The 25,769-nt window shown below is 54.0% G+C and overlaps 8 protein-coding genes across 8 annotated transcripts; 5 read left to right on the forward strand and 3 right to left on the reverse strand.

Annotated features, from left to right (window-relative positions):
• Positions 1–431: 431 nt before the first annotated feature.
• On the reverse strand, positions 432–678 carry AYL99_01656 (hypothetical protein; the record flags this gene model as incomplete). The annotated part of the gene is made up of 2 exons (XM_018833172.1): positions 432–478; positions 534–678. 2 exons carry the CDS (start codon positions 676–678, stop codon positions 432–434), a joined length of 192 nt encoding a protein of 63 aa, XP_018699051.1.
• Positions 679–1,652: 974 nt separating this feature from the next.
• Positions 1,653–2,900, reverse strand: AYL99_01657 (hypothetical protein; the record flags this gene model as incomplete). Its single annotated transcript, XM_018833173.1, has 2 exons — positions 1,653–2,243; positions 2,448–2,900. The coding sequence occupies 2 exons, from the start codon at positions 2,898–2,900 to the stop codon at positions 1,653–1,655; spliced, it is 1,044 nt and encodes a 347-aa protein (XP_018699052.1).
• A 456-nt stretch (positions 2,901–3,356) lies between these two features.
• On the forward strand, positions 3,357–10,347 carry AYL99_01658 (hypothetical protein; the record flags this gene model as incomplete). The annotated part of the gene is made up of 2 exons (XM_018833174.1): positions 3,357–9,921; positions 9,980–10,347. The coding sequence occupies 2 exons, from the start codon at positions 3,357–3,359 to the stop codon at positions 10,345–10,347; spliced, it is 6,933 nt and encodes a 2,310-aa protein (XP_018699053.1).
• A 520-nt stretch (positions 10,348–10,867) lies between these two features.
• Positions 10,868–13,911, forward strand: AYL99_01659 (hypothetical protein; the record flags this gene model as incomplete). Its single annotated transcript, XM_018833175.1, has 2 exons — positions 10,868–13,214; positions 13,268–13,911. The coding sequence occupies 2 exons, from the start codon at positions 10,868–10,870 to the stop codon at positions 13,909–13,911; spliced, it is 2,991 nt and encodes a 996-aa protein (XP_018699054.1).
• A 780-nt stretch (positions 13,912–14,691) lies between these two features.
• AYL99_01660 (hypothetical protein) lies at positions 14,692–16,553 on the forward strand (the record flags this gene model as incomplete). Its single annotated transcript, XM_018833176.1, has 6 exons — positions 14,692–14,978; positions 15,042–15,173; positions 15,236–15,484; positions 15,536–15,611; positions 15,669–16,264; positions 16,325–16,553. The coding sequence occupies 6 exons, from the start codon at positions 14,692–14,694 to the stop codon at positions 16,551–16,553; spliced, it is 1,569 nt and encodes a 522-aa protein (XP_018699055.1).
• Positions 16,554–17,296: 743 nt separating this feature from the next.
• On the forward strand, positions 17,297–18,856 carry AYL99_01661 (homoserine O-acetyltransferase; the record flags this gene model as incomplete). The annotated part of the gene is made up of 2 exons (XM_018833177.1): positions 17,297–17,715; positions 17,773–18,856. 2 exons carry the CDS (start codon positions 17,297–17,299, stop codon positions 18,854–18,856), a joined length of 1,503 nt encoding a protein of 500 aa, XP_018699056.1.
• A 1,236-nt stretch (positions 18,857–20,092) lies between these two features.
• AYL99_01662 (hypothetical protein) lies at positions 20,093–21,815 on the forward strand (the record flags this gene model as incomplete). The annotated part of the gene is made up of 2 exons (XM_018833178.1): positions 20,093–20,584; positions 20,646–21,815. The coding sequence occupies 2 exons, from the start codon at positions 20,093–20,095 to the stop codon at positions 21,813–21,815; spliced, it is 1,662 nt and encodes a 553-aa protein (XP_018699057.1).
• Positions 21,816–22,842: 1,027 nt separating this feature from the next.
• Positions 22,843–25,376, reverse strand: AYL99_01663 (hypothetical protein; the record flags this gene model as incomplete). Its single annotated transcript, XM_018833179.1, has 3 exons — positions 22,843–24,485; positions 24,552–24,759; positions 25,098–25,376. 3 exons carry the CDS (start codon positions 25,374–25,376, stop codon positions 22,843–22,845), a joined length of 2,130 nt encoding a protein of 709 aa, XP_018699058.1.
• Positions 25,377–25,769: the final 393 nt, after the last annotated feature.

Genomic DNA, 25,769 nt, shown 5'->3' on the forward strand with positions numbered 1-25,769 from the left:
GGATCGAGGTACTTGGATATATGTTACAAGAGACGTTGAGAGGGTTAACAATGATGAGTACCTGCAAAACAAGAAAATGCAATGTCGATGGGGTCCGTCTTCACAGACTTGGATTGGTTCCGCTTTTCAGTTTGCACATCCCCTGTTTCTGAGTCCTTTGCACGAAACACGCACCTTACAGAATGATGCTAATCACACAAACAGAACAGAAGATTCTAATACTGTGGAGATGCTAGGGCAAAAGCGTTTGAGGAGGAGGAAGTTCAGGACACAGCACCAACAGTTTGCCATAATCCACCCCTGTCGCTACAGAATGCTGCGTCACTAGCTGAAAAGAGGTCGTCGAAAACAATATTGTGTTCCAGATGTGTAAAAACCAACATATCACGATATCACCAAAGACTTTTTCAGCATGACACACTTCGGACGCTCTATCCCGCTCGGACGTGGACCGATTCGTAGTTGTTTGAAGGTCCGTCTGCCAGGCGTTTGTCAGTGTCTCACAGAAGTTACGGCTGGTGGTCAGCTCGTACAGATCAATGACAAAGTGCCGTCCTTATCGTCCTTATTGTCGCGCTTCTCTATTCCCCAACCCAGGACTTCGGCCACTGTCTCCATATCTTGGTTGAGATTCCTGCTGCTGTGTTGACTGATTGTCGTAGTGGACCACTCTAGCATTGCGCTCGTTCAACTCTCGGCCTCTCAACATCCTTCGAACCAGGAAAAACCCTGAAATGCACATTATCTCGGGCGTGAAGAATATTGATGACGACGCTTCTGCTGCTCGACTGGACTGGACGGGAATGGAAATAAGGTGGGCTTGTGTGCTGCGTAGATCAAATGTGAACTTGGCTTCAAACTGTGACCTTGCTGTTCATCAAGAGCATCCCGTGTCGCGGTTCTTATACATGACGGCCAGCTGCATCGTCTCATGACTTCCCTCGTGCATGACGAGGCAGACAAGGCGTCTAACAGTGGCAGTGCGAACGATGGAGGCCCCAATGCATGCCCTAGATAGAAATCGGCATGTAATTAGCGACTTAGTGACTTCTGGTGGTGCCGTCCGAGAGAAGATACAAGACACAATGAGATTGCTGATTGCCGCTTTGGGAACTCGATTCGAGGTTGGACCGCCTGGAAGCCTGACCGCCGTATCGAACGGCGGTTATGCCGAGCAGGCCAGCTGCCACATCCTATGCAATTGATACTATAAGTCCTAATCAGGTCAAATTTGCGAGCCACCTCGGGTGTGGAATTTGACATTGGACTGGTGCCCATGGTGTTGATTGAAGCTTAGTCTCATACTGTGTTGCTATTACTCCAGCTCCGCCTCCAAATACGTTCCTGGACCTTTTTGAATGTCCCCGTTGGAAGGTTGCAGAGAACGAGGCCTGAAGAAGCATGCTTGGATGTCGATCTATAGTCATGGAGGCAGAGCAATGAGTGTGACTCCTTGAGCTTGCCCAATGCAGTCAATTGCGCGATGCCATGACTGATGTGTTCTAGGACGATACGATCTCATAGTTTCATTCCCTCCAATGCGCTTCGAGGTGGGCTGCCCAGCACAGCCGGACCGTGCCCATCTACCAACACGGCAAACTTCGCGAGGGGATGGCACCAGACGACCTGAACTGCCCTGCGGATGAGCGAGGTTATTCTGCAACTGTCGCGGCATGGCGTTTGATTAGTCCAAGGAGCAGAGCTTCGCTCTCCACACACTCAGGAATCTCATCCATAATTCCATGCATATTAGGTTTCCATCCCAGCAGTTTCTTCCCTCGAATGGATATTCCCCTTGAATTAGTTCCGATCATCAACTTCGCATGCGGTAAGAATCTTTCAGCTTCCGTCGCACTTAGGCTTTCCACAGATGCATCAGGCAGAAGGCCTTTCTCGTGTGCGACATTTGCGATCTCCTGGATGACATCTCCCCATACGAAGGGACCATTCTCAGCTAAATAATAGCCCTTGTCATTCCAGGTCGCCGGTGAGCCGCCATTCGCAGCAGCTTCGCCGAGGAGAAGGTAGAGGTTCGACAAGTCATGAATGTGGACTTCGTGCCAGATATTCTCCCCTTTTCCGACTTTGAAGGCCTTTTCGCGCTTTAAGAAGCTGGCCGTCGCCTCATAAATTTGGACTGAGCGTGTGTTGTCGGGTCCCCGCCCTCGGCCCCATATCGTTGGAGGGCACACAATCGCCGTCTGAATCTTGTCTGATGATGCGGCCAAAACGATCTTGTCAACCTGCGATTATGGGCAAAAGTCGCATCAGTAAAGCCCAAAGGGGTTTGAAGAAAGAGAAACCACAGTAGTCAACATGGCGGTATGAGCATTTGCGACTCCTCGAGAAGAGCATAGAAAGAACACAGGTCATTGCCACAGCTGGTCTACTGCCCTCGTTTCTGCCAACATATGTTATGAAAGGACAAGGAGTTGAGGGGTACTCACGTTCCTGTGAGCAGCGTGATCAGGATGAGATATCAACTCGTGCACATTGTCCCAGTCGTCGTAGACCTTGTCGAGTCTATTGCCAAAATCGGCAAGGTCCGTTGTTTCCCAGCCTAGAATCAGTGTTCCAGACGTGTGTATCCAGTACCCAGGGCCCTCGCGATTTCTCCTTGCGAGTCCTTTGGCAATAGCATGCGCCGATGGCTCATGGTCGCAGTTGGCAAAGTGATAGACAATATCGGAGTTGGCAGCCTCTTCTTCTATCAATTCGACGGCATCGAGGTCTCCGTAGACCAATCTCACTTTTGGATACACAGCAGCGACTTTGGCGCCTTTGTCACTATTCCTGACCAAGCATGTGAGTTCCCAGTCTGGATGCTTCTGGGAGATGAGGTAGAGACTATCACCGCCTATGTAGCCAGTGGTACCTGTGAGCAAGATCTTAGGAGCCATGTTCTATTGCAAGAGGGGATGGGAGAAGAATTTAAGCCAGGCTTTTGATGATGCAAACGTACTAATAGGCTGCTGTCTGGAGTTCCTCTGCCATCTAGGCTGTGACGTCGTGGTCATTGACAAATTGACCATACCGTGTCCAAAACATTCACCGTAATATCACGCTTTTCCGTAAATGGATTTCTTTTGTACTGTCCCTCTTTTGACGCATCAAAAGCAGCACAGCCCATCACCTCCTCATTTCCTCAACCCGTCCATTCCTTCTCGCAAATAAACCTCCAGCTTGCTGGCTTTGCGCCTGTACAAGGAAGGGTCTAGGCTGTGTCCCACTGCTCGCCGAATCAGCATTAAGCGCCCTCTATCAAACGAATGTCGCAGCCTCCCTCATGAAAACCACCAGGACATTCCTTTCAGAGACAGCCTTGCCGGGGCCGCAGTTCTTGACGACTGGACGTGATGCCCCTGCCGGTTGGCGCTAAGAGGAAACGATCGGAGCGTACGTACTCAGAGGATCAACCGCATTCTCGTCCTTCGCCTCATCGACCGGGAAATCTCAGTCTTGCTCAGTCGACGCCTTACCACACCTCTGGAAATGATCGTGACTACAACCAATCGCGTGGAAGAGGTGGTCGGCGATCAAGCAGAGGCGGTCCCGGCGGCAATACTGCGTCAAGCACGGTTCAACCTCACGGAGACAAGCCTCCTGCGGCGTTGATGGCACCGCTAGCTGAACGCGAGTCCAACACAACAAACGGCACCATGTCGACAGCCCAGCAATACCAACCCCAAATCCCTGCCTTATCCAGTCCTCTGCTTGAACCTCAGCCCTACAACTATACTTATCTGACAAACGCGGTTTGTGAGTCATGGCAGACTGCGGGTCGAGAAGATGCTTTGCGACTCGGCCTGCAAGGGATGCAAGAGGAGGACGGAACACAGCTGACTGCCTTGATGCAAGAGCTTGTTCAGACTGTCCTATTTGGCAGGCTGGGTCCATCAGATGCGGGTGACCTGGTTAAAAAAATGCTTGAGAGCGAGATTCCAGATCAAGACAACCAGCAAATACCACACCCCACGGCCTTACAAGCCGCCCTCCTAGATTCCATATCCGTCATCTTCGAGAGCAATCCTTTGATACCGCTCGATCGCCTGTCTGCATTTGTCCTTGCGACCGGAATACCTCACGAGTTGTTGCGACATGAGCTGGACGCGCCTTTACTTGAAAAATTGGAGCTGATCAGGAATACCTTCAATCGCATGGGCATCAGAAAGCAGACAAACCTTCTCTATAGACAAGCCAACTTCAATCTTATGCGGGAAGAGTCCGAAGGCTTCGCGAAGTTGATGACTGAGTTGTTCACCACCAGCAGTAATGACGTCCCGACCGCAGAAACTGTTGAGGACACAGTCGAAAAAGTCAAGGCTATGATCGGCGCATTCGACCTGGATGTGGGTCGAAGCCTGGATGTTGTTCTCGACGTCTTCAGTGCCGTTCTTGTAAAGCAGTGTCGATTTTTTGTCAAGTTCCTCCGCGCGAGTCCGTGGTGGCCTCGGCCGTCGACCTCGGTCAAGAAACCCGCGACTTTGACAGGGCTTCCAATGTGGGCCTTTCCTGGCTCCCCTGATTGGCATCTCACAGAGGAGCAGAAACAAATTGTCGCGGACGAGACTCGGGCTCGTGACGAGGCGTTTTGGCCCATGGCTCGGGAGCGAGGCCTCGAAGCTTTCTATCTCCTTGGGAGACCACAAGTGCCACAGGAGAACCTCGAACGAGCTTCGTCCTCGGGGGATGATCTTCTCGCGCAGTGGATTCGAGAAACTGGTACCCTCCCCCCTGCCGGGAATCGGGACGCCGCACAGCTGCTGGGTTTTAAACTCCGTTTCTATTCATCGTCACCGGCGCGGGATGAAACGGATGTACTTCCGGACAATCTCATCTACCTTTCGGCGCTCCTTATCAAAATCGGATTTGTTTCGCTCAAGGATCTCTACCCGCATATCTGGAGGACGGACGACGTGATGGAAGAACTCAAAGAACAAAAGACCCGAGAGAAACAAGAGCGAGAAAGGGCCGCCAGACCCGGAGCAGGTGCCAGGAACGCGCTCACAGCGGCTGGGGCGCTGATAGACGACACCCTACCGGCACCACCTCGGCTGAAAGAGTCAACCACACGTGCCAACACCCCGTCCAAAGAAGCAGAGCCAGAGAAGGCGGCTCCTAAAGAGAATGAGCCTGCGGATCAGAAGGTCCTATTACTCAAGAGCTTGCTCGCCATTGGGGCGCTTCCGGAAGCCCTCTTTATTCTCGGCCGCTTCCCTTGGTTGATGACCCTGATCCCCGATCTTCCTGAATATGTCTACCGTATACTGCATCACTCTCTGAGTTATGTGTATGGGGAAGTGCAACCTCTGCAAGATCGTCCAAGCCTTCGGAGCCTGAAACCGAGTTATGAAACTGATGTCCCCGGCGTCCCAAAAGGACAGGTCAAAGTCGTGGAAACAACAGAGAGAAAGGTTCTCCGATGGGCTCAGCTTGACAAAAATGATAGCCTCGATGGCACTGATTATCGGTTTTACTGGGATGAGTGGAACGATAACATTCCAGTCTGTCGAACTGTCGAAGATGTCTTCACACTATGCAATACCTTACTGCCTCTCGTTGGTGTCAAGATCGGCCAAGATCCAGGCCTCCTCCTCAAGATTGCCCGAATCGGAAAATACAATCTACAGATCGACAAAAGCGAGTCGAACAGATCGCGATGGTTGGATCTGATCAAACGAACCCTCCTACCATCGCTGAGCTTGACCAAATCGAATGCCGGTGCGGTCAACGAAGTCTTTGAGCTTGTTAGCACTTTCCCCGTGAATGTTCGCTATTTGATGTATCTCGAATGGTCATCTGGGAGAACCTCTCGCAATCCCGATGTCAAGTCAGCATTTGATCAGGCTCGCGCCGAGACGAAAGATATTCTGAAACGTATATCCAATACAAACGTACGGCCGATGGCGCGGGCGCTGGCTAAGATCGCATTCGCCAACCCGCATATCGTGATTACCACTGCGCTTACTCAGATCGAAGTATACGACAGCATCGCAGAAGTCTTCGTTGAAGGCGCACGATATTTCACCGACCTAGGATATGATGTTCTTACTTGGGCGATTGTGAGCTCAATGGCAAGGACGGGGAGAAATCGTACCCAGGAGGGCGGCATCTTCGCCAGCCGTTGGCTATCAGCGCTTGCGGTGTTTGCCGGCAAGATTTACAAGCGATACGGTATGATGAAGCCTGGTCCAATCCTGCAATATGTTGCTGGACAGCTTGAGCATGGCAACACAATGGATCTCAAGATGTTAGAACAAATTGTTCTTTCTATGGCTGGAATTTCAACTGACACGAGCTACAATGATGCACAATTACAAGCAATGGGGGGAGGACCTCTCTTGCAGTCCCAAACCATCCTCCAACTGCTTGATCGACGGCATGACTCGAAGAAGACGTCCGAGAGATTGATGAAGTCGCTTCAAGACACAGGCCTGGCAGCAAAGTTTTTAATTTCCATGGCGCAGCAGCGACAAGCCTGTGTCTTTGAGGAGGGACAGGTGCCTCTCAAAGCGATCGGCAACACATACGACGAGGTCCATCGAGTGATGGTGCAATATCTTGATCTCTTGAGAACAAACCTAACCCCTGAAGAATTCCGCGCCACGATTCCTGACGTGGTGAGCTTGCTCATTGACTATGAGATTCGTCCCGAAATCGCATTCTGGATCAACCGGCCCCTTATTGCTAGGCAAATCCAGGAGTACGACAAAGAGAACGCAAAAGATCAGCGAGCGGACGAAGTCAAAGAGGTCAATGGTGACGTGGAAATGTCGGACCAAATCAACGCCAGCTCGGAGGAGGATGGCGAGGCCGTTGAAACAGAAAACCTGATCAACGACTCGCCAGCCTCAAGTGATCCAATGGCCCAGGCGCTTGAACTCGACGCCAGCAAGACCCCTGGACCATCAGATGCGGCGACGGACGATTGCTGGCATCCCGTGATGAAGGAGCTCATGACGGCCATTCAGCCACACCTTCCGGGAGAGATTGTGGATATCGTTGGAACTGGATTTTACGCGACTTTTTGGCAGTTATCATTATACGACATCACCATCCCCGGTAAATCGTACGAAGACGAACTCTCGAGGCAGCATAAAAAGATCGCTGCGATTTCGGCAGACCGATCAGATGTCAGCGTCTCTGGAACGAAGAAGAAGGAGCTCGCGAAACGAGAGATACAGGAGCTCATCGACAAGCTGCTTGCGGAAAACAAAGAACATCTCAAAGCCTTTGCTGAGAGCAAAGCTCGACTACAGCGCGAAAAGGAGCACTGGTTCGTCGGGAAAGCCAGAATGGACAAAGCATTGAACACCACCCTGATCGAGCATTGCTTTCTCCCCCGGATGCTATCTTCCCCGCTGGATGCTTATTTCTCCTTCAAATTTGTCAAATTTCTCCATGGTGCCGGAACGCCGAATTTCAGAACTCTCGGCTTCTACGATCTGTTCTTCAAGCCATCCCGACTTATCTCGCTGATTTTCATGTGCACCTCTAAAGAAGCAGATAATCTGGGGAAATTCCTCAGCGAGGTGCTGAAAGATCTTGGTCGCTGGCATGGTTCTAAAGCAACTTACGAACGGGAAGGTTGGGGTATCAAGAAAAACCTACCCGGGTTTGCTATGAAAGTTGAAGCGGGAAAAGTTGTTACCCTGCTGGATTTCGAAAGTTTTCAAAGAGTGCTCTACAAATGGCATGGGAATCTGCATACGGCTCTTCAGAAGTGTCTAACGTCCCAAGAGTACATGCACGTCCGCAACGCGATTTCTGTTCTACGCGCTATCTCCGGGGTCTACCCAGCAGTCAACTGGCACGGCACGGGATTGCAGAAGGCCGTCGATAAATTGCGCGAATCTGATAAAGAAGATCTCAAGGTCTCGTCCCAGGCCCTCCTGGGCGCCTTACACAGGCGGGAAAAGTTGTGGGTGGGGTTAGAAATCTTCCGCAAAGGTCCAGAAAAGAACGGCGAGGCTGAGCGTGACGCCCCCCAGTCGAAGATTCCTTCAGTGCAAGAATCTCCTGCTTCAACAACGGTAGCAATCAAGAAGCAAGGGGTTGCTGAAGTCAAGGATGCAGAAATGACAGATGCGCCACCGAAGCGAGAAGGCAAAATTGTCCCTGACAACAAAGATGGCGAAGAACCCGCTAAGCTTGCGAAACTCCAACCCACCAGCGGGCCCCCTACACCAGCGCCTAGGACAAGTTCCAGACCAGGGAACGCCAACGGTGCCTCGACTCCATCTCGACAAGCCACTGAGCCTTCGGCGAATGCAAAACGAGAGTCGAGGCCACCCCGTGCGGAAACATCCAAACAGCATGAACTTCCTAGACGACCTACTCCTCCTCCTTCACGGGCGTCTTCGAGCCTACCACCCCGTTCCGAGCCGGTGGATTCCCGGAATGGTCATCGGGACAGCCCACGTTTGCCCGGACGTTTGGAGGTCGACCCTCCGAGACTGCCGCCTGATGTTCGACCCAGTCGAGATACAAGATTAGGATATCGAGGGCTAGAAAGACCAGATCGACCAGATTCAGGCTTCTTCGACGATGACCGACATTCCCGGAGATATGAACGTCCTGAGGGCCCAGTCCATGGATCCCGTGAGGATCGTGGGTATAGTCGAGAGCACGACAGAAGAACTCCCTACGACAGACCTCCTGCGCATGAGAGAGATCGTCCACCTATTCGCCCTCCACCAGTGGAGCGTGAGCGGGAAGGTCGTGAGCCAGCCCCAAGATCGAGACCTCCTCCCCCTTCAGAACTTCCCCGACCAGAACCGCAACCTCCTCAAAAAGAGAACATCACGGAGCCTCTCCAACCGATCGTTAACCCAGCACGTGCTTCATTCATGGGGGAAGGTGGTAGCGACCGCAGATCACTTCCAGGCTCCAGGGGCCAGGGGCAAGACAAGCCATCAAGGTCATCACGGCCCAGCTCTCCGCGAAGGGAAGACGACCGACGGGCATATCCCCGTCGTGATGCGGATGACCGAGCTAGACCAGAGACTCCCTCCACGCGGCCATCTTCTTATACACCTTCACCTTTAGACTCAGGTACTGTGCCTGCTCGGTCCAGTGCACCAAGTTCGTACAAGAGAGAGCCGCGCGACCTTAGGCAGCCTGCGCCTGTTGACATGCAGCACGGCAGGCTCGAACAGGAGTCGGTACAGCAGCCAGCGGTCTCGCAAACCCCGGACCGTGGTCAAGAGTCTGATGTGCCGTCCGGCCCTCGCGGTCGACCAGTGGCGGGAGGAGGATCGAGGGTCAGAGCTCCTCCACTCAATACACAAGTGCCGCCTCCACCTAATGCAGACCGACCAACTCCAACTGGACCTTCGAGACGCCATGGACGCGCTAGTTCCTATGCTGAGAATTCATCTGCACCTTCTACCCCTGCCGCTGATGCAGCAGGTGTTCACCCCTCTCGCCTCGGCCAGATCGATCCGGCGGCCTCGGAAACACCACGCGCAGGCCAATCCACACAAGCTCTGCAGCAGAATCAGCCGCCGGCAGGCCCTAGGGGAAGTGCACCTCTCGGAGCTCCATCTGGGCCGTCGCCTACAAGCAGAGGTCCGCCATCCGGTCCACAGGCTGGGGACGGGAACATTCGTGGGGGACGAAACAATCGTAACCCACTTACCGCTGTTAACAACACGCTTGCTCAGGCTGGTACCACGATTCGTGGGCGAGGAAATATGAGACAGAGCAGTGCCAGTTTTGGTTCGCATATGCCTCCTCCACCACCACCCCCACCGCCGGGTGGTCCTCCCACCGCGGGCCACGGCCAAAGTCCCAATGGATACCCATCACACGATTTGTTTGCTTCCTCGAATCCTAACGACGTGCCGGTGGGCGCCAGACCTCCTTCGTCGCGCCACGACGGCAGCAGGGATCGCAGAAGCGAACTCACCGAAGACCGAGGTTCTGAGAGGAGACCATCACGCCACTCAAGCCGGCATGATGAATCACGAGGGGACAGAGAACACCGGAGCGAGCGAAACGGTCGGGACGGAAAAGAAGATCGATACGGACTGGGTGATGTTTCGAGGCGGGAGGAAAGACCGAACCGGAGAGAAAATCACCCGCCAGATGCCGACGATCGGAGGCCAGGATATTCAAGATCTGCTCCTTCGAGAGATGACACGCCGTCCTCGAGAAAACATGGTCGAGGGGAAGAACCGAGCAACTATGGGGCTCCTAGCCATGGAGGTGGTGGAGGTAGAGGAGGTTCAAGAGTTGCCAGTGAAAGTAAGCGGGTGCGACGCGGGCCTTGAAGAAATGAAGTGGTGTGGACAATTGAAATGTCTGTTCAAACCAACGTCGGGATTGCAAGCTGGTGGAACGTGACAGTTGTTGTATATGATGGAAGGATGGGAGGAGCTAGCAGTCAATTGTGCCTTTATGAGGCCAGCTTAGTTATGTTCCCCAATTCGAAATGTGTTAGTACCGCTCTATATTACTTATAGCCTACTTGAAGGATTGACAGCATCAAGACTGGACAGGTAACTTAACTATTTGGCTATGTGTTCGTGATATGATGGTGGTGAGACGAGGCTTTCTTAGGTAAGCCAACCGACCACTTTTCATGGGATTGGAGTTGAATCTTGAAAACCCCAAAAAAGTTGCCAGAGAACACGTCTCGATGTCCCACTTCTGGTTGTATCACGCTTCTCGTCGAACTCCTGTTTGATGCCACTTGTCCTTCTCCTGTTCTCGATTATTTGCTAGGGGAATAACCAACACTTCCCTATTTGACACTGCTGCTCGATAGTGTACGGACCTCTTCACGTGCGACCTCCCCATTTCACCACCACTATGAAGCGTCGGCTGTCCACTCCCTAAAGTTACTTCTGTTGATGCTTTGAAAATGGCAAGCTACGGTTCCCAGTATGGTAGTGGCCAGGGCCAGTCATATCAAATGAATCAGGACCCCAGATATGCCGATCCTCAAATGCAACAACATCCTCCGAGTTTCCCACCTTCAGTCAGCCCACAGCCAGCCTACCCGCAGTATGGTGTCGATCCGAACGCCCAGCATGTTTATGCCAACGCACAACAAGCGTCCTATCTCGGACAACCTGAGGGACATGTACCTCAACAGCAAGATGCCATGAATGGCATGAATCGCCTGGCAGAAAAAATGAGTGGACTAGACATGGCGGCCGCGCCCGCACGCTCGCACAGGAAGAAGGAAAGGCATGCATATCACGACATAGGCTCGGCATCGGCAACAGCGCCTGCGGGAGGTGCGGTACCTGCAGGGCCATTTGGACAACCACAGTTTCCGGCTGTTGGATCGCAAGGAGCACCAGGGGCGATGGCGGGACAGCCAGCAGAGAATGCCTTGATCAACTCAACGGACAAACTGCGGATGGGTGAGGAAGCTGTGGCTACACAGGGACGTGTCAATCCAGAGCAAATCCCCAGCGTGGCCAGGTCAAGAGACGTTGCGACACAATACTACCAGCTCAATGTCTATCCAACCATGGAGAAGCATCTTCCGCCCCCTGCGGCTATCCCCTTCGTGGCCCACGACCAGGGAAATTCCTCGCCCAAGTTTGCGCGATTGACGGTCAATAATATTCCTTCAACAGCGGAAGCTCTTGCATCGACTGGCCTGCCTCTCGGCCTTGTCCTGCAACCGTTTGCACCCCTCCAAGAAGGCGAACAGCCTATTCCCGTACTCGACTTTGGCGAACTCGGTCCTCCTCGATGCCGAAGATGCAGGACGTACATCAACCCGTTCATGACCTTTAGATCTGGTGGCAACAAGCTGGTGTGTAATATGTGCAGCTTCCCCAACGATGTGGCACCCGAGTACTTTGCACCTACAGACGCGGCCGGTGTCAGGCTGGACCGGTTGCAGCGACCAGAATTGATGATGGGCACCGTGGAATTCTTGGTACCGAAAGAGTACTACACGAAAGAGCCAATTCCTATGCGGTGGTTGTTCATGATCGACATCACCCAAGAAGCTATCAACAGGGGACTTCTCCACACCGTCTGTCAGGGTATTTTGGACGCGCTTTACGGACGTGACGGTGAGGTGCCTTCAGATGAGGGGTCGACATTTGTTGGACTGCCAGCAGGCGCTAAGATTGGAATTGTCACGTATGACAAGGAGGTGCAGTTCTACAATCTTGCACCGGGTCTAGAGACGGCTCAGATGATGGTGGTGACGGATCTCGAAGACCCGTTTGTTCCTCTGGCAGACGGATTGTTTGTCGACCCTCAAGAATCTAAAGATGTGATCACGGCACTGCTCAAGGCCATCCCAACTATGTTCTCCGCCATCAAGCACCCAGAACCGGCTTTACTGCCTGCGCTCAACGCCGCCCTGGCTGCCATGACTGCTACGGGCGGTAAAATTATATGTTCTTTGTCAACTTTGCCCACCTGGGGTCCTGGAAGGCTGCATCTGAGAGATGACGGCAAGGGCCGAGACACAGATGCGGAACGCCGTTTGTTCACGACTGAGCATCCGGGTTGGAAGAAAACCGCCGGGGCGATGGTCACCGCAGGTATCGGCGTGGACTTTTTCCTCGCCGCGGCGGGAGGAGGGTATATGGACATCGCAACAATAGGACACATGTCGCGACTGACGGGTGGGGAGATGTTCTTTTATCCCAACTTTGTGGCTCCCCGCGACTCACTCAAGCTGCGCCTTGAGATCCAGCACTCGCTGCGACGGGAAACAGGCTATCAGGCTTTGATGAAGGTGCGGTGCTCGAACGGTCTCCAGGTTTCTGCTTACTATGGCTCTTTTCTCCAACATACCTTCGGGGCAGATCTTGAAATTGGGACTGTCGACGCCGACAAAGCAATTGGTGTCACTTTCTCTTACGATGGCAAACTTGATGCCAAGCTGGATGCCCACTTCCAGGCTGCCCTTCTTTATACCTCTGCGACCGGGCAGAGGAGGGTCAGGTGCATCAATGTGGTGGCCGCAGTCAACGAAGGTGCCGCCGACACCATGCGCACGGTCGATCAGGACGCCGTTGTTAACATCATCGCCAAAGAATCTTCGTCCAAAATTTCGGAAAAGTCTCTAAAGGACATTCGTGCCCATATCACGGAAAAGACGATTGACATTCTGGCGGGATACCGAAAGAACTTCTCCGGCTCGCACCCTCCTGGACAGCTCGTGCTGCCCGAGCACCTCAAGGAGTTTGCCATCTACACGCTCGGTTTGATTAAGACTCGAGCATTCAAAGGTATGCTTCCAACGGCCACATTGTGACATTCCAACGCTGACGTCCGCGCGCAGGAGGTGTTGAGCCTACCGATCGCAGAGTTCATTCTGCTCGGTTGATGAGATCTTCGGGAGTGACCGAGACAGCATTATATCTTTATCCACGAATATATGCCCTCCACAACCTGAGTCCGGAGGATTGTTTCGCCAATGCCGAGACGATGCAATTGGTAGTCCCGCCAACCCTCCGTGCGTCCTTTGCCCGGGTGGAGGAAGGCGGAGTGTATCTGGTAGACGACGGGCAGATTGTGCTCATCTGGCTGCACGCACAAGTGTCGCCGAACTTGCTGGAGGACCTGTTCGGAGAAGGCAAAACCAGCCTGCAAGACCTCGATCCCATGATGAATGAGTTACCTGTCTTGGAGACACACCTGAATGCCCAGGTGCGGAACCTGTTGCAATACATGTCCACAGTGCGCGGGAGCAAGGCGGCAAGCTTCACGCTCGCACGACAGGGTCTAGATGGCTCGGAGTTCGAATATGCTCGGATGTTGGTGGAAGACCGGAACAACGAGGCCCAAAGTTATGTTGACTGGCTGGTCCACGTCCACCGGGCCATCCAGATGGAGCTGAGCGGGCAAAGAAAGAAAGAAGACACAGGCGATCACGAGGGCATTTTGAGTAACTTGACATCACTGAAGGCACCATACTGGACGTGAAGCCCGGCGTATGATTCTGATGTGAAACATGCCGATACGCCAGGGAGGTTGGGCCGAATCATTCAGCGACCCGTGACGTTATTATTTTTCGTTTTACCAAGAAACCATTTCGCTTCTCGACATTGAAACCACTGTTTTCTGTATTTACCGTAGCAAAAAAGGCGTGTTTCACGAACTGGACAGTTGTGATTGAGGCGGGGCACGTGCAGAGGCTAGTGGGCTAAGAATGAATGGGTGCAGTCAGGTGATTTGTACCTTGGTAGCCGGTGTAGACGAACCTAGGATGGGAGATTTGGCCGCACACCGCTTCATGACTCGCAGTCGACCTTGATCCTTTCGATGCTATCTGCCAGATAATACATACTGCTGCGACGGGAGACGGGCGGAATGCATGGACAAAATCACCCCCTGGTACCCCTCGAGGGCTTCATCTCCAGACATGCCCCGCATCCTGTGCCGCCGCAGCCGGTATTACAGCGATTCTCTCCAGCAAACCCACACATCGACTGGCATTGCGGTCTCCCGAACACTCAAGATCGTTCGTCCTTCTCCACCTGAACAGGCGGCCTCGGTCAAAGTCTACGTCGGGGTGCGGGACCTGGCCGCGATGGGAAGGTCGTCGCATGAAGGACATATACCTAAACAGCGCCACTCGCTCCCTCATAGGACCTCTGTCTCCCATCCCACTACTATGGAACTCATACCGTGACCAAGCCCGCCTTGTTAGGCCGCAGAATCTGTGAAAGGAGTCCGGTCAGGGACGTTGACAGCGACAGCACCATGGCGCTCGACGAGAAATCCACGGACATTGAGCGTATTACCCCAAGCGTATTCAGTCCTGCGGGGAGCCGCAAAAACTCATCTCGAGGTGACGGAGGAGATGTCGAAAAGGCGCTGGCGCTGGAGGGTCTTGAGGTGAAAGACGTTACAACCACCACGGTGGAAACGACGGCCGATCCAGACGTGGTCGGGTGGGATGGACCAGACGATCCAGAAAACCCACTGAATTGGCCGGCGCGGAAAAAATGGACCAACGTCGCTCTGTTGTCCTTCATTACGCTTTTGACGTCGGTGATCCAGAGAATGAGCCCGAGAAAGTCCATGTATCCTTGACACTGACGGTGGTGCAGGCCTTTCGGTTCGTCCATGTTTGCACCAGCGGTGCCTCAAGTCATGGAAGACTTCCACTCCAACAGCGAAGCCCTGGCATCGTTCTCGGTCTCGGTCTACGTGCTTGGGTATGCGTTCGGCCCACTTGTTATGTGAGTGCTTATTCAGGACCGCTGGTGAGGAAAACGTCTTGGACTCGCTAATCCACCGACAGAGCCCCAATGAGTGAGTTGTACGGGCGACTACCGGTCTACCATGTCAACACATTCCTCTTTATGGTGTTCACGTTTGCCTGCGGGAAATCGACAAACTTGACGATGTTGATCGTGTTTCGAACCCTGGCAGGTTTAGCTGGTTCTTGTCCTTTGACTGTCGGATCTGGTTCTATTGCAGATACCTTCCGACAAGACCAGCGGGGAAAGGTCATGAGTATTTGGACATTCCCTATCCTGTTCGGACCAAGGTGTGTACATACCCACGCACGCCAATCAGGGAGATTACTGACCATTGAAAGTATGGGCCCTGTCGTTGGATCATATCTCTCGGCGGCAGCGGGGTGGCAATGGAACTTCTATCTTCTCGCCATTTGTGTATGTTTCTACCCCGAACTGGCTATCAATCCCCGTCGCAGGGCTGACCAGAAACAGACAGCCGCCATGCTCGTTGTGGCACTCATCATCCAAAGAGAAACGTACCCGCCCATTCTCCTCGAGAGAAAAGTGAGACGACTACGAAAGGAAACAGGGAATGACAAGCTCCGATCGGCGCTTCAATCGTCCAGGAGTCCCTCGCAACTGTTTTTCATGAGCATCGTCCGCCCAACCAAAATGCTGTTTCTGTCTCCCATCATCTTCGGTCTTTCCCTCTACATTGCGGTGGTGTACGGGTATCTTTATCTTTTGTTCACCACCATGACGTTTATCTTCCATGATCAATACGGCATCAGTTTAAGTAATGTGGGCCTTGTCTTTTTGGGCATCGGTCTTGGTCAATTTCTCGGACTGTGGATGTTTGGGGCATATTCGGATAAGCTACTAAGGAGGCTGGCGAAGAATGGTGAGATGAAGCCCGAGTACCGCCTGCCGTTGCTTTGGCCGGGTGCGATCGCCGTCCCTGTCGGTCTCTTCTTGTACGGCTGGAGTGCGCAATACAAAGTGCATTGGATTGTCCCAATCCTCGGGACGGTATTGTTGGGGCTTGGGATGACCGGAACATTTATGTCTCTGGCCATTTACATGGTTGAGTATGCTTTTCTCTTCCTTTTCCACGCGTGATGAATAGAGGGACTGACTTCGTATCACAGTGCATACACTCTCTATGCTGCCAGCGCGATGGCGGCCAATACCGTCCTCCGCAGCCTGGGGGGCGCATTTCTCCCTCTGGCTGGACGGGATATGTACAATACACTGGGGCTCGGATGGGGGAACAGCCTATTGGCATTCATCTCGTTGGGCATGTCGCCAATGATCTGGGTATTCCTGAAGTACGGCGAGAAGATCAGGACTCATCCCAAGTTCCAGCTAAAGCTGTGAGGGCATTCTCAAGGATATAAATATAGACGACCAGTAGACTTGCAAATGTTTGGATATACACACGTGTCTGGTGGTTCGGTTGTTCAGCGGTAAGGACTTGTTCCAAAATGTTTAGCCGGCATCCCCTTGACAGCCTTGTATTTACCATTTCGGGGGCCGATCTCGGAGAAGCTGCCTTTCTCAGTGTCTGCCGAGGCTCTCGCTTCCCCTCTTCCTATTGGTGCGTGATGATGCCACCGACCCCTCCAGTGGTGTGGCACCTGGACTGCGCTGGCTTCCACCTCTGCTCTGTATCCATCCCACTGCCGACCCAAAATAATCGTGTGGACTTTTTCCAGACATGTTGACTTGATCGGGTCGGTCGTGTCCACTTTTCGGACAGTTCTCCCCCTCGACCGCTTTTCATTTTGACTCACCACAGTAGCAGCTGTTCCTCCAACCGAGTTATACCACGCGAGAGTCGAAGACCAGAGCTCGTGAGTCGATGGATCTCACATCAGCTCGTTAACTCCCTCTCTCGACGCTGTTCAATAAAAACCTTCCCATCACCCGCACCTGACGCCCGCTCATTCAGCAAGAGTTTGCCATATCCAGGTCAATCCCGGGTCTGGTCAACCACCATGGCCTACAAGGATACAAAAACCAACGGGGAGGCTCACACGGTCTCTCCGCGACTCCGTCAGTGTTCCCAGACTTTGTCTTTCTTCCCCGCTGTCCCATTGTCCCCCCTCCGCCCAACAACCATGGTTGAACAGCTACTAAATCCCGTAGAGAGTGCCAATGGACAACCTGAAAACCCCTTCGCGAAACTCGTCTCCGAGCAGGAAATCGTCATTGTTCCCTCCTTTACGCTTGAATCCGGCGTCGTCCTAAAAAATGTCCCCGTTGCATATACCGTTCGTGGGCAGCTCTCAGAAGCCGGGGACAATGCTCTGGTGATATGTCATGCCCTTAGCGGCAGTGCAGATGTGGCCGACTGGTGGGGACCACTACTGGGAAAGGCCGGCCAGGCATTTGATGTGACGAGATTCTTTGTCGTCTGTCTGAACAGTCTGGGGAGTCCCTACGGCAGCGCCAGTCCGGTGACGTACAAGGATGGCGACCCGACACAGGGCAGATATGGGCCAGAGTTTCCTCTGACCACGATAAGAGATGACGTGCGGTGAGTAAAAACAGCAGAGCCAGGCAATTGGTCAACTAGACTAACGATCAGTGGCAGGATACACAAAATTGTCCTTGACCATCTCGGGGTTCGACAGATCGCCTGCGTGATCGGTGGGTCGATGGGAGGCATGCTAAGTCTGGAGTATGCGTACTTTGGGAAAGACTACGTGCGGAGCATCGCACCCATAGCCACGTCCGCGACGCACAGCGCCTGGGGCATCAGCTGGGGCGAAGCGCAACGGCAGGCCATCTACTCGGACCCTAAATATGAAGACGGGTACTACTCGTTTGAAGACCCTCCTACCGCGGGCTTGGGCGCCGCCCGCATGTCGGCTCTCCTCACATACCGAAGTCGGGATTCGTTCGAGGCTCGCTTTGGTCGCAATGCCCCCGATCTGTCGAAGAAACCCTCCATCAATCACGGGCAGACGACCAACGGTGTTCAGAACGAGCACTGGAGCATCCACAACGATGGGCACAAGCGGGCCAAAGGATCTCGCGATTCTCGCCCCGCGTCCCGCAATGGCACTGCGTCCCAGCCACCCTCCGAGCGCCAGTCTCCCGAAAGCGAGGAGCGACCGGCGACGTTCAAAGACCCACAGTTCAACGGGGCTACCGAGTTCGTCATACCTGTGCCCGTGGTCGAGAAAAAGACGTCGAAACCGACACATCACTACTTCTCGGCACAATCCTACCTGCGGTACCAAGGCACTAAATTCGTGACCCGATTTGATGCCAACTGCTACATCGCCATCACGCGCAAATTGGATACGCACGATGTTTCGCGGAATCGGGCCCCCACCGTCAAAGAGGCTCTCGCACAAATAGAGCAACCGACGTTAGTATTGGGAATCGAGTCGGATGGCCTGTTCACCATTGCCGAGCAACAAGAATTGGCCAACTGCATTCCCAACGCACGACTGGGCAAGATCGACAGCCCCGAAGGCCACGATGCCTTTTTGCTGCAATTTGAGCAAGTGAACAGCTATCTGCTGGGCTTTTTCCGAGAGGTGCTTCCGGACATCATGAACAAACCGGGCATCGGCGGACCGGACGGAGAGGTCAAAGACGGCGTGGGGCAGATGACCAAGTCGAGTACCTTCGGGGAGGCAGAGGTCGGCGACTTGACTGCTTGGTAGTCAGTCGGTCAGCCCATTGACAAACTGTGCGGCTCAAGCGGGATTCGGGCCAGTTCAACTCTGGCCCAATCCTGCAAGCTACATGGCACGAAGGATGAGGATTGTGGTTGGTTGTATATATTTTGTATCATTGTCGTCAGTCAGATGGCTGCATTCACAATATACCCCAGGATATGACATGGAGAGTGCAATGGAAAAAGAAACTTCGGTTTAGTTTTGAATAAATGGTCCTGAAGGATCAGCCTGTTCATTTCGCTTCTCATTCGGGACTAGATACGACGATATGGCTGTCAGCACCATCACCGTCACAATCATTATCACCGGTGCCACGGAGGGAGGGGAACATGTTGAGCTAGCTATGTAGTAGTTAGGCACGTGCTTTGGGGGGAGATTAAATATAGACACTTCGTCCGGCCGATGGATGATGGTCCATGGTGGGCTCCCTCACGTTATGCATACGGAGGAAGGTGTTAAGGAACACTTAGCATTAAAGGGCTTGTGCGAGCTTACGGGCAAATCTTGGAGTGCTTGCAGGAGCCTCGCTAGCCTCACCAGCCTTGGTACTGTATGTGGGCGCAAGCCGCCTTGACTGTGTGTGTACAGCCAACCAGTCAGGCGATGGAACGCATTGGATGCATGGATGCTTGCTTGGCCAAGTGCGGGAATAATTATACTGCAAGGCAGATCCGTTTCAGCTGTTGCCTCGTTCCCACCTTTTAGCCACTTGGCTCCTGTTCCAGGCGGGCTTTAGGGCGGCCAGGGCATGTGTAGGCCTAGTTAGTACCCATAGTTACCCCCCCATTAACCCTTTGGAGCTGTCAGCTTTTGCGGCGCAGCGACGCCCCCAAGCCACCCGACCGAGAAAGCTGCGTCTAAACTTTGTTCAATGTGAACCTTGATTCCCCATCTCTTTGTCCTTCTTTGAAACCCTTTGAAACCACCCACCCAAGGCACCAACACAGTCAATCAATCCCCCTTCACTCTCTATTCCCACACCTCGATCTGAACAATAACAAGGCCCTGATATTGGCAGTCTTCACTCGTTTTGCGACTGCAGCCGCCCACGTCACGCCACGCCACTGTTCTGTCGGAGAAACTCTCACTAGAACTATACTTTTCTCCCTATTCAGCCTGCGCCGAACGCGATGCGAATGCGACTCCTCCGTCTTTGACCTGAGCACCACAATCACGAACGAACGAGCGAACGAACGAGCGAACGAGAATAAACCCACCACGATGGGCTGGCCAAAGTGCAACTCGACGGATGAGGACCTGTCCATCACCGAAGAGGCGATATGGCATGGCCACACCTTCCATACCATCGGTCTCTGGGTCGCGGCAATCTTCACCATCGTCGCCCTGGCCGTGTCCTTCTTCCTCATCGTCATGCACGCCACGCATTACCTGAAACCGTGGGAACAGAAGCACATCATCCGCATCCTCTTCATGATCCCCATCTACGCCGCCGTCTCGCTCCTTTCCTTCTACTACTACCGACACAGCGTCTACTTTGAAGTCATCCGCGACTGCTACGAAGCCTTCGCCATTGCCTCCTTTTTCTCCTTGTTGTGCGCCTACCTCGCTCCGGACTTGCACCAGCAAAAGATCTACTTTCGAACCATCACACCGAAGAAATGGGTGTGGCCCATGAAATACTTTCAGAGTTGTACCGGGGGCCCGGAAAAGGGTTGGTTGAGAACACCCAAAAGTGGCTTGACATGGTTCAATGTAGGTGTTTTTTCATTGCCTGCGTGTGTTGGGCATCACAAACTGACTGGTGTCCAAAAAGGTGGTTTGGGTCTCGGTCTTTCAGTATTGCTTCATTCGCGTCTTCTTCACGATTGTGTCGGTTATCACGCAAGCCGTCAACCTGTATTGCCTCGAATCGCTGAGTCCCGCCTTCTCCCACATCTGGGTCATGGTCTTTGAAACCATTTCCATCACCGTCGCCATGTTCTGCTTAATCCAGTTCTACATTCAGATCAAGGACGACATTCGCCAGCACAAGCCCCTCCTCAAAATCACGGCCATCAAATTGGTCATCTTCCTGAGTTTTTGGCAGACCATTGTCATCTCCATCCTCACCAGCGCCGGCTTTATCAAGGCCACCAAACGTATCCAAACACCCGACATCAAAGTCGGCATACCCGCGATGCTTTTGTGCATCGAGATGGCTTTTTTTGCCATTTTTCACATCTGGTCGTTTAGCTGGAAACCGTATGTGATCGGTTCCAAGGAACAAATGTCCGAGACTGTCGCTGGGGAGGGGTCGACGCGCGTTTCCTACCAAGGCGGCTTTTTGGGGGTCAAGGCCATTTTCGATGCTTTCAATGGCATGGATATGCTCAGAGCGACGGGCCGATCGGCGAGATGGCTGTTTAAGGGACGGAAGAATCGACGCAACGAGGACCCGAGTAGTTATGACTTGTCCCGGAAAGACACCGAAGGCAGTGACTTTGGCGCCAATGGCCAAAAATTGAACACCCTGAACCATCCAAGCGCCTACACGGGGGCTGCGGCCAAGCCACCTCGTTACAATGTGGCCGGAGATGAAGAAGGCGCCACGCTGCTCGCCAACAGCCAAAGTATGCCGACTTCCCAGCCGCCGATTGTTGGGACAGGCAGTTATGGGGGCCATGACTTCTACGACTCGAACAACGTGAGCGATATTGGACTGGCCTCGAGCTATGACGACAAATACAACGGGCGGTACGACCTCCCCCCACAGCATCCGCCAGTGCAGCAGCCCTACGCGCCGTATCACGAGTCAACCGGGGATCAGGAAAGTGGCGTGGTTCCGGTGCCGTATCCCGTCTCACGGACAGGAGAAGAACCCAGTTCACACCTGGGAGGTGGTCAAGACGGCCGGAGATTATACATGACGCCCCCGAGGAGTCCGGATCCGAGCACCAAGAAACCCGGTGGACCAGACGGGGTCGGGAACGGCGAATTCTTCTAATGACAAAGTTATGCTACTTGTATGGTTTGGAGCGTCGGCATGTGCGATAGGATCAATGCAATGAAACGACCCTGATGAGTGTTGCGCTCAGCAAGGGATATTCTTCTCTTCTCTCTTCACTTTGTGGCCTGCAGCCGTGGAGTTTGAAAGCGATTCAGGTTTTTTGGTCAGGAAGTGAGTGAGCTGGTGCTTGCTCCTTTGGTGGCCCCGTCTTGATTGACTGTATACATCAAATTCCCGCCTCTGAAATGTACCGATTATGCTATGCATATCTGATCCTTATTGCATTTTCCGATTCTGTCCCGGCTAAGAGGGAATTTTGATGTGTGTGCTCTGCGTACGATACGAGGTAGATATGTATTCTGTACTCTGTATTATGCACGTTTTCTACGGAGAGACAAATTGTTGATGTAGATCTGTGTAGCTTATGAACGGCCCAATTCTGCCTGCGTGTCGTAGACATTCATCACTTCGTTCTTTGCACAAAGCATGCATATATGTACATGGATAGAGAGACAGATGGACAGAGAGCGGGATAGATAGAGAGGTTCGAGGTAATATGTGTCTACCTTCCGACCTTCCTACCGAGCTATTCATCTGCCTCGGGGCGGACTTCGTTGTTATTTGTCTAATACGATCGGATTGACGGTCTTATGCACCGCCTGCTCTGGATCATCTCATCACCGTCACCGGTCATCGTGAGGAGCACACAAGTTCCGCCGGTAGTATAGTAGTATGGAGTAAATATATATATTTCTCTCTGCGCCATATGGCAAATAGCGAGGTTGTGTGTGAGCGTGTGAGTGTGTATTTTCTTTTAGAAAGACATATCATCATTTTTCATCGTTTCACGACTCCTTCAAAAGAGTTTCCTTCCTTCCTCCATTCCCTCTTAGCTTCCTTGCTCTCCCTCCCTCCCCCCCAACTCAAGTCTCATCATTCTTTGACTGGTAAGATCCCTTTGATCATTTCATTCGTCCGTTGGTGGTTGTTGTGGTTGGACACAGGTCTGCCCTGGTATCATCTCTCACAATTTACTCTTGCTGTCTGCTGGCTGCTGTTGCTGCTCGGCACAGCACTCCCCGGCCTTGCCCACGACCGCCTCGGTGGTGGGCTGGTGGTGCCTCTCACTCACCAAGGTGGAGCGGTTAAAGTGCTGCTCGCTCGGCGGCACGTCCAGGGCCGGGTTGCGGTCGAAGAAGTTGACGGGCTTCAGGCTCACCTTCAGGATCTCACAGGGCATGACGGGGAAGTCCTCGATGCGCGGCACATGGTTGATGCCGAACTGGATCCACACGACGATGTCGGTGTCGACCACGCTGTCGGCCCGGCCGGCCCAGCTGCGCACCCCGGTCCCGCCCCGGCTCTGGTTCGTGTACCAGCCGCCCGAGTACAGCTCGCGGTCGCGGTGCGTGGTCACGTAGATGTTGTGGTCGGCGAACTCGGCGCGTTTCCAGTTGAACGAGCTGGGCAGCGACAGCATCTTCTGGAAGGGCGGCGCGTGGATCTTGTACGCCACGGGCTTGCCGTTGACCGGGTTGCGCACGGCCGTGTTCTGGATCTTGAACACCCGGTTCGCCTCCGGGTTCAGGTCCAGCCCCTGCGCCTGCTCCACCACCGTCTCCGCCACCTCGTACGCCACGCCGTGCGGGTTCCAGTCCGCCGAGAGCGGCAGCGCGTGCGCCTCGTCGTACACCAGCCGGTTGTTGTGGCCCTCGATCATGGGGTCCACGCGCAGCGAGAAGATGTGCTGGTGGTGCACGGCCAGCACGCCCGGGTGCACCACGGTGCCAAAGGGCACGCCGACCTTGTCCAGCTCGTGGTCGATGGGCTGGGTGGACAGGATGCCTGTGGCGCGTACCTCATAGATCAGCTCGCCGGCCTGGTTGAACATGAAGGCCAGGATGTACTCGTAGTTGCTGACGGTGATGATGCTCTGCAGCACCAGCTCGCGCTGGCGCACCACGGCGGCGCGGCCGGTGCGGTAGTTGGTGTGTTTCCAGCCGATGCCGGCGTCCTGCTCGTGCACGCACACGCAGTTCTCGAGGGGCGTGGGCACGCCCTTGTCGTCGGCGATGACGGACGAGAGGTACTGGATGTGGCCCAGGCAGTCGCAGCCGAGCTGGAGGTTGTTGGCCATGGCGCCGGCGCCGGCGTCGCCCAGGTCGTAGGCCGACTTCTTGTGGAACGGGTGGCGCGGGTCGGCATAGGGGATGTTCATGTCGCTCAGGCTGAGGCGGTAGAACAGGGGCCGGCCGGCGTAGCGCACGTCGTACAGCACCATGCCCTCGCGCTGGTTGTAGCCCACGCGGAACGTCCACTTCTGCCACGCCACCACGTGGCCCGTCTCGCCCACGGGAGTGAGCGTGAAGCTCGCGCCCTCGGGCTGGATCACCCGCAGGGGCTTCAGGTCCGTGCGCAGCGCCTGGTACTCGTGGACGTACTCGTTGGCGGGCTTGGCCTGGTAGGGTCGCGGCTCGTGGATGGTGTTGTCCTTGCCCGTGGGCAGGTAGTCGATGCGGATCACCTTGTACTCGTTGCAGTCCAGCACGGGCGAGATGGGCAGCGGGAAGGCGTAATGGTTGCTGTCGACCTCCGAGGGGTTGTTGGGGTCACGCATGTACAGGAAGACCTGGTACATGCGTTCGTCGTCGTTGACGCCGTCCGAGCCTGTTTCCACCGGACCATTAACAACAACAAAACCGAGATGGGTTGGGACAATAGAAAAAAACTGACCGTAGATCCAAGGGTCTGCACACACGACGGTCCCCTCGGGCAGCTGGAGCTTCTTGATGGCCTCCTTGACGGCCTCGTCCTCCAGCGCGTTCTTCTCCACCTGCAAAATCTCGTCGTAGTCGCCGTTGCCGTGCATGTTGGGGCCCAGGCGGACATTGCTCTCCACGGTCCGGGCGGACAGGTTGACTACGGCTTCGTGAAAGCGGTTCTAATTGCCCCATCCCCGAGTTGTCAGCTTATGTTTCTCGGAACCCGTCCATGTTGTTGGTAGTTGGGACGATGATGATTGGAAAAGATAGATCACAGGCGACCCCCCCCCCCCCCCCCCAGTGTATGTGTGTGACAAAGACGGGGGGAGGGGGGAAATGATAACTTGAGTCGCCCGCCGTTATCAACCCATACCAGGTCCACGAGAGGCGAAAGACAACCTCAACCTTGTCATTCCGGAGCCTTGCTGATATCCTTCCGTCCACGTGACAATCCAGGCAGGACATAGGGGACATAGTGCAAATGATAAATTGGGGGCGGGGTTTGTCCACAACTCACCGTGTTTCGGATGTAGTAAGACACAAAAGCCTTGCGCGGGATCTCAGGCAGAGGGGACCCGGAGTGCTCGGCGTCGAGGTACGGGACCATCGACTTCTTGGGCGGCTCGTCCAGCGTGATGACCTTGAAGCGCAGGTCGACCGTCGATGGCCACACCGACCGCAGCAGTGAGGCCGTGGTGGATATCTCCGCCGCCGTGAGCGGACATAATGGATGGGCGACGGGGTATGTGGTGGCCGCCGAGGGCTGGGAAGAGAAGTCTTGGGACACGGCTGCCATGATGGTTGGAAGAGGGCCCAGAAGAGATGGAAAAAGAGTGGATTAAGTTGTGTATGGAAAAGGCCGAGAGAGAGAAGGGAAGGGAGGATGGAGGAATTGATATGGTATTATTATGTATCTTCGTATCTCTCTCGCTCGATCCAGAATTGCCCTTTCATATGGCATGCAAATGACGAACCCCAAGTAACTCAAGGCCCCTTATCTGAATGGTCCACTCCCGCTGACCCTGCGTTTTGCCTAGCCGAGAGGATAGCCTAGTGAGACCAACCAGCTGGGTGGGCATCGTCCACAGCACACAGCACACAGCACAATAATACCATCAAGCCCTGCTCGCTCGCTCGATGGGTCTCTTCGACGTCGTTGGCCCTAAACAGGAAAGAGAGCTCGAGCTCG

Source organism: Fonsecaea erecta, assembly GCF_001651985.1.
Source record: "Fonsecaea erecta strain CBS 125763 chromosome Unknown Scaff1, whole genome shotgun sequence".
NCBI classification, from domain to species: Eukaryota; Fungi; Ascomycota; class Eurotiomycetes; order Chaetothyriales; family Herpotrichiellaceae; genus Fonsecaea; species Fonsecaea erecta.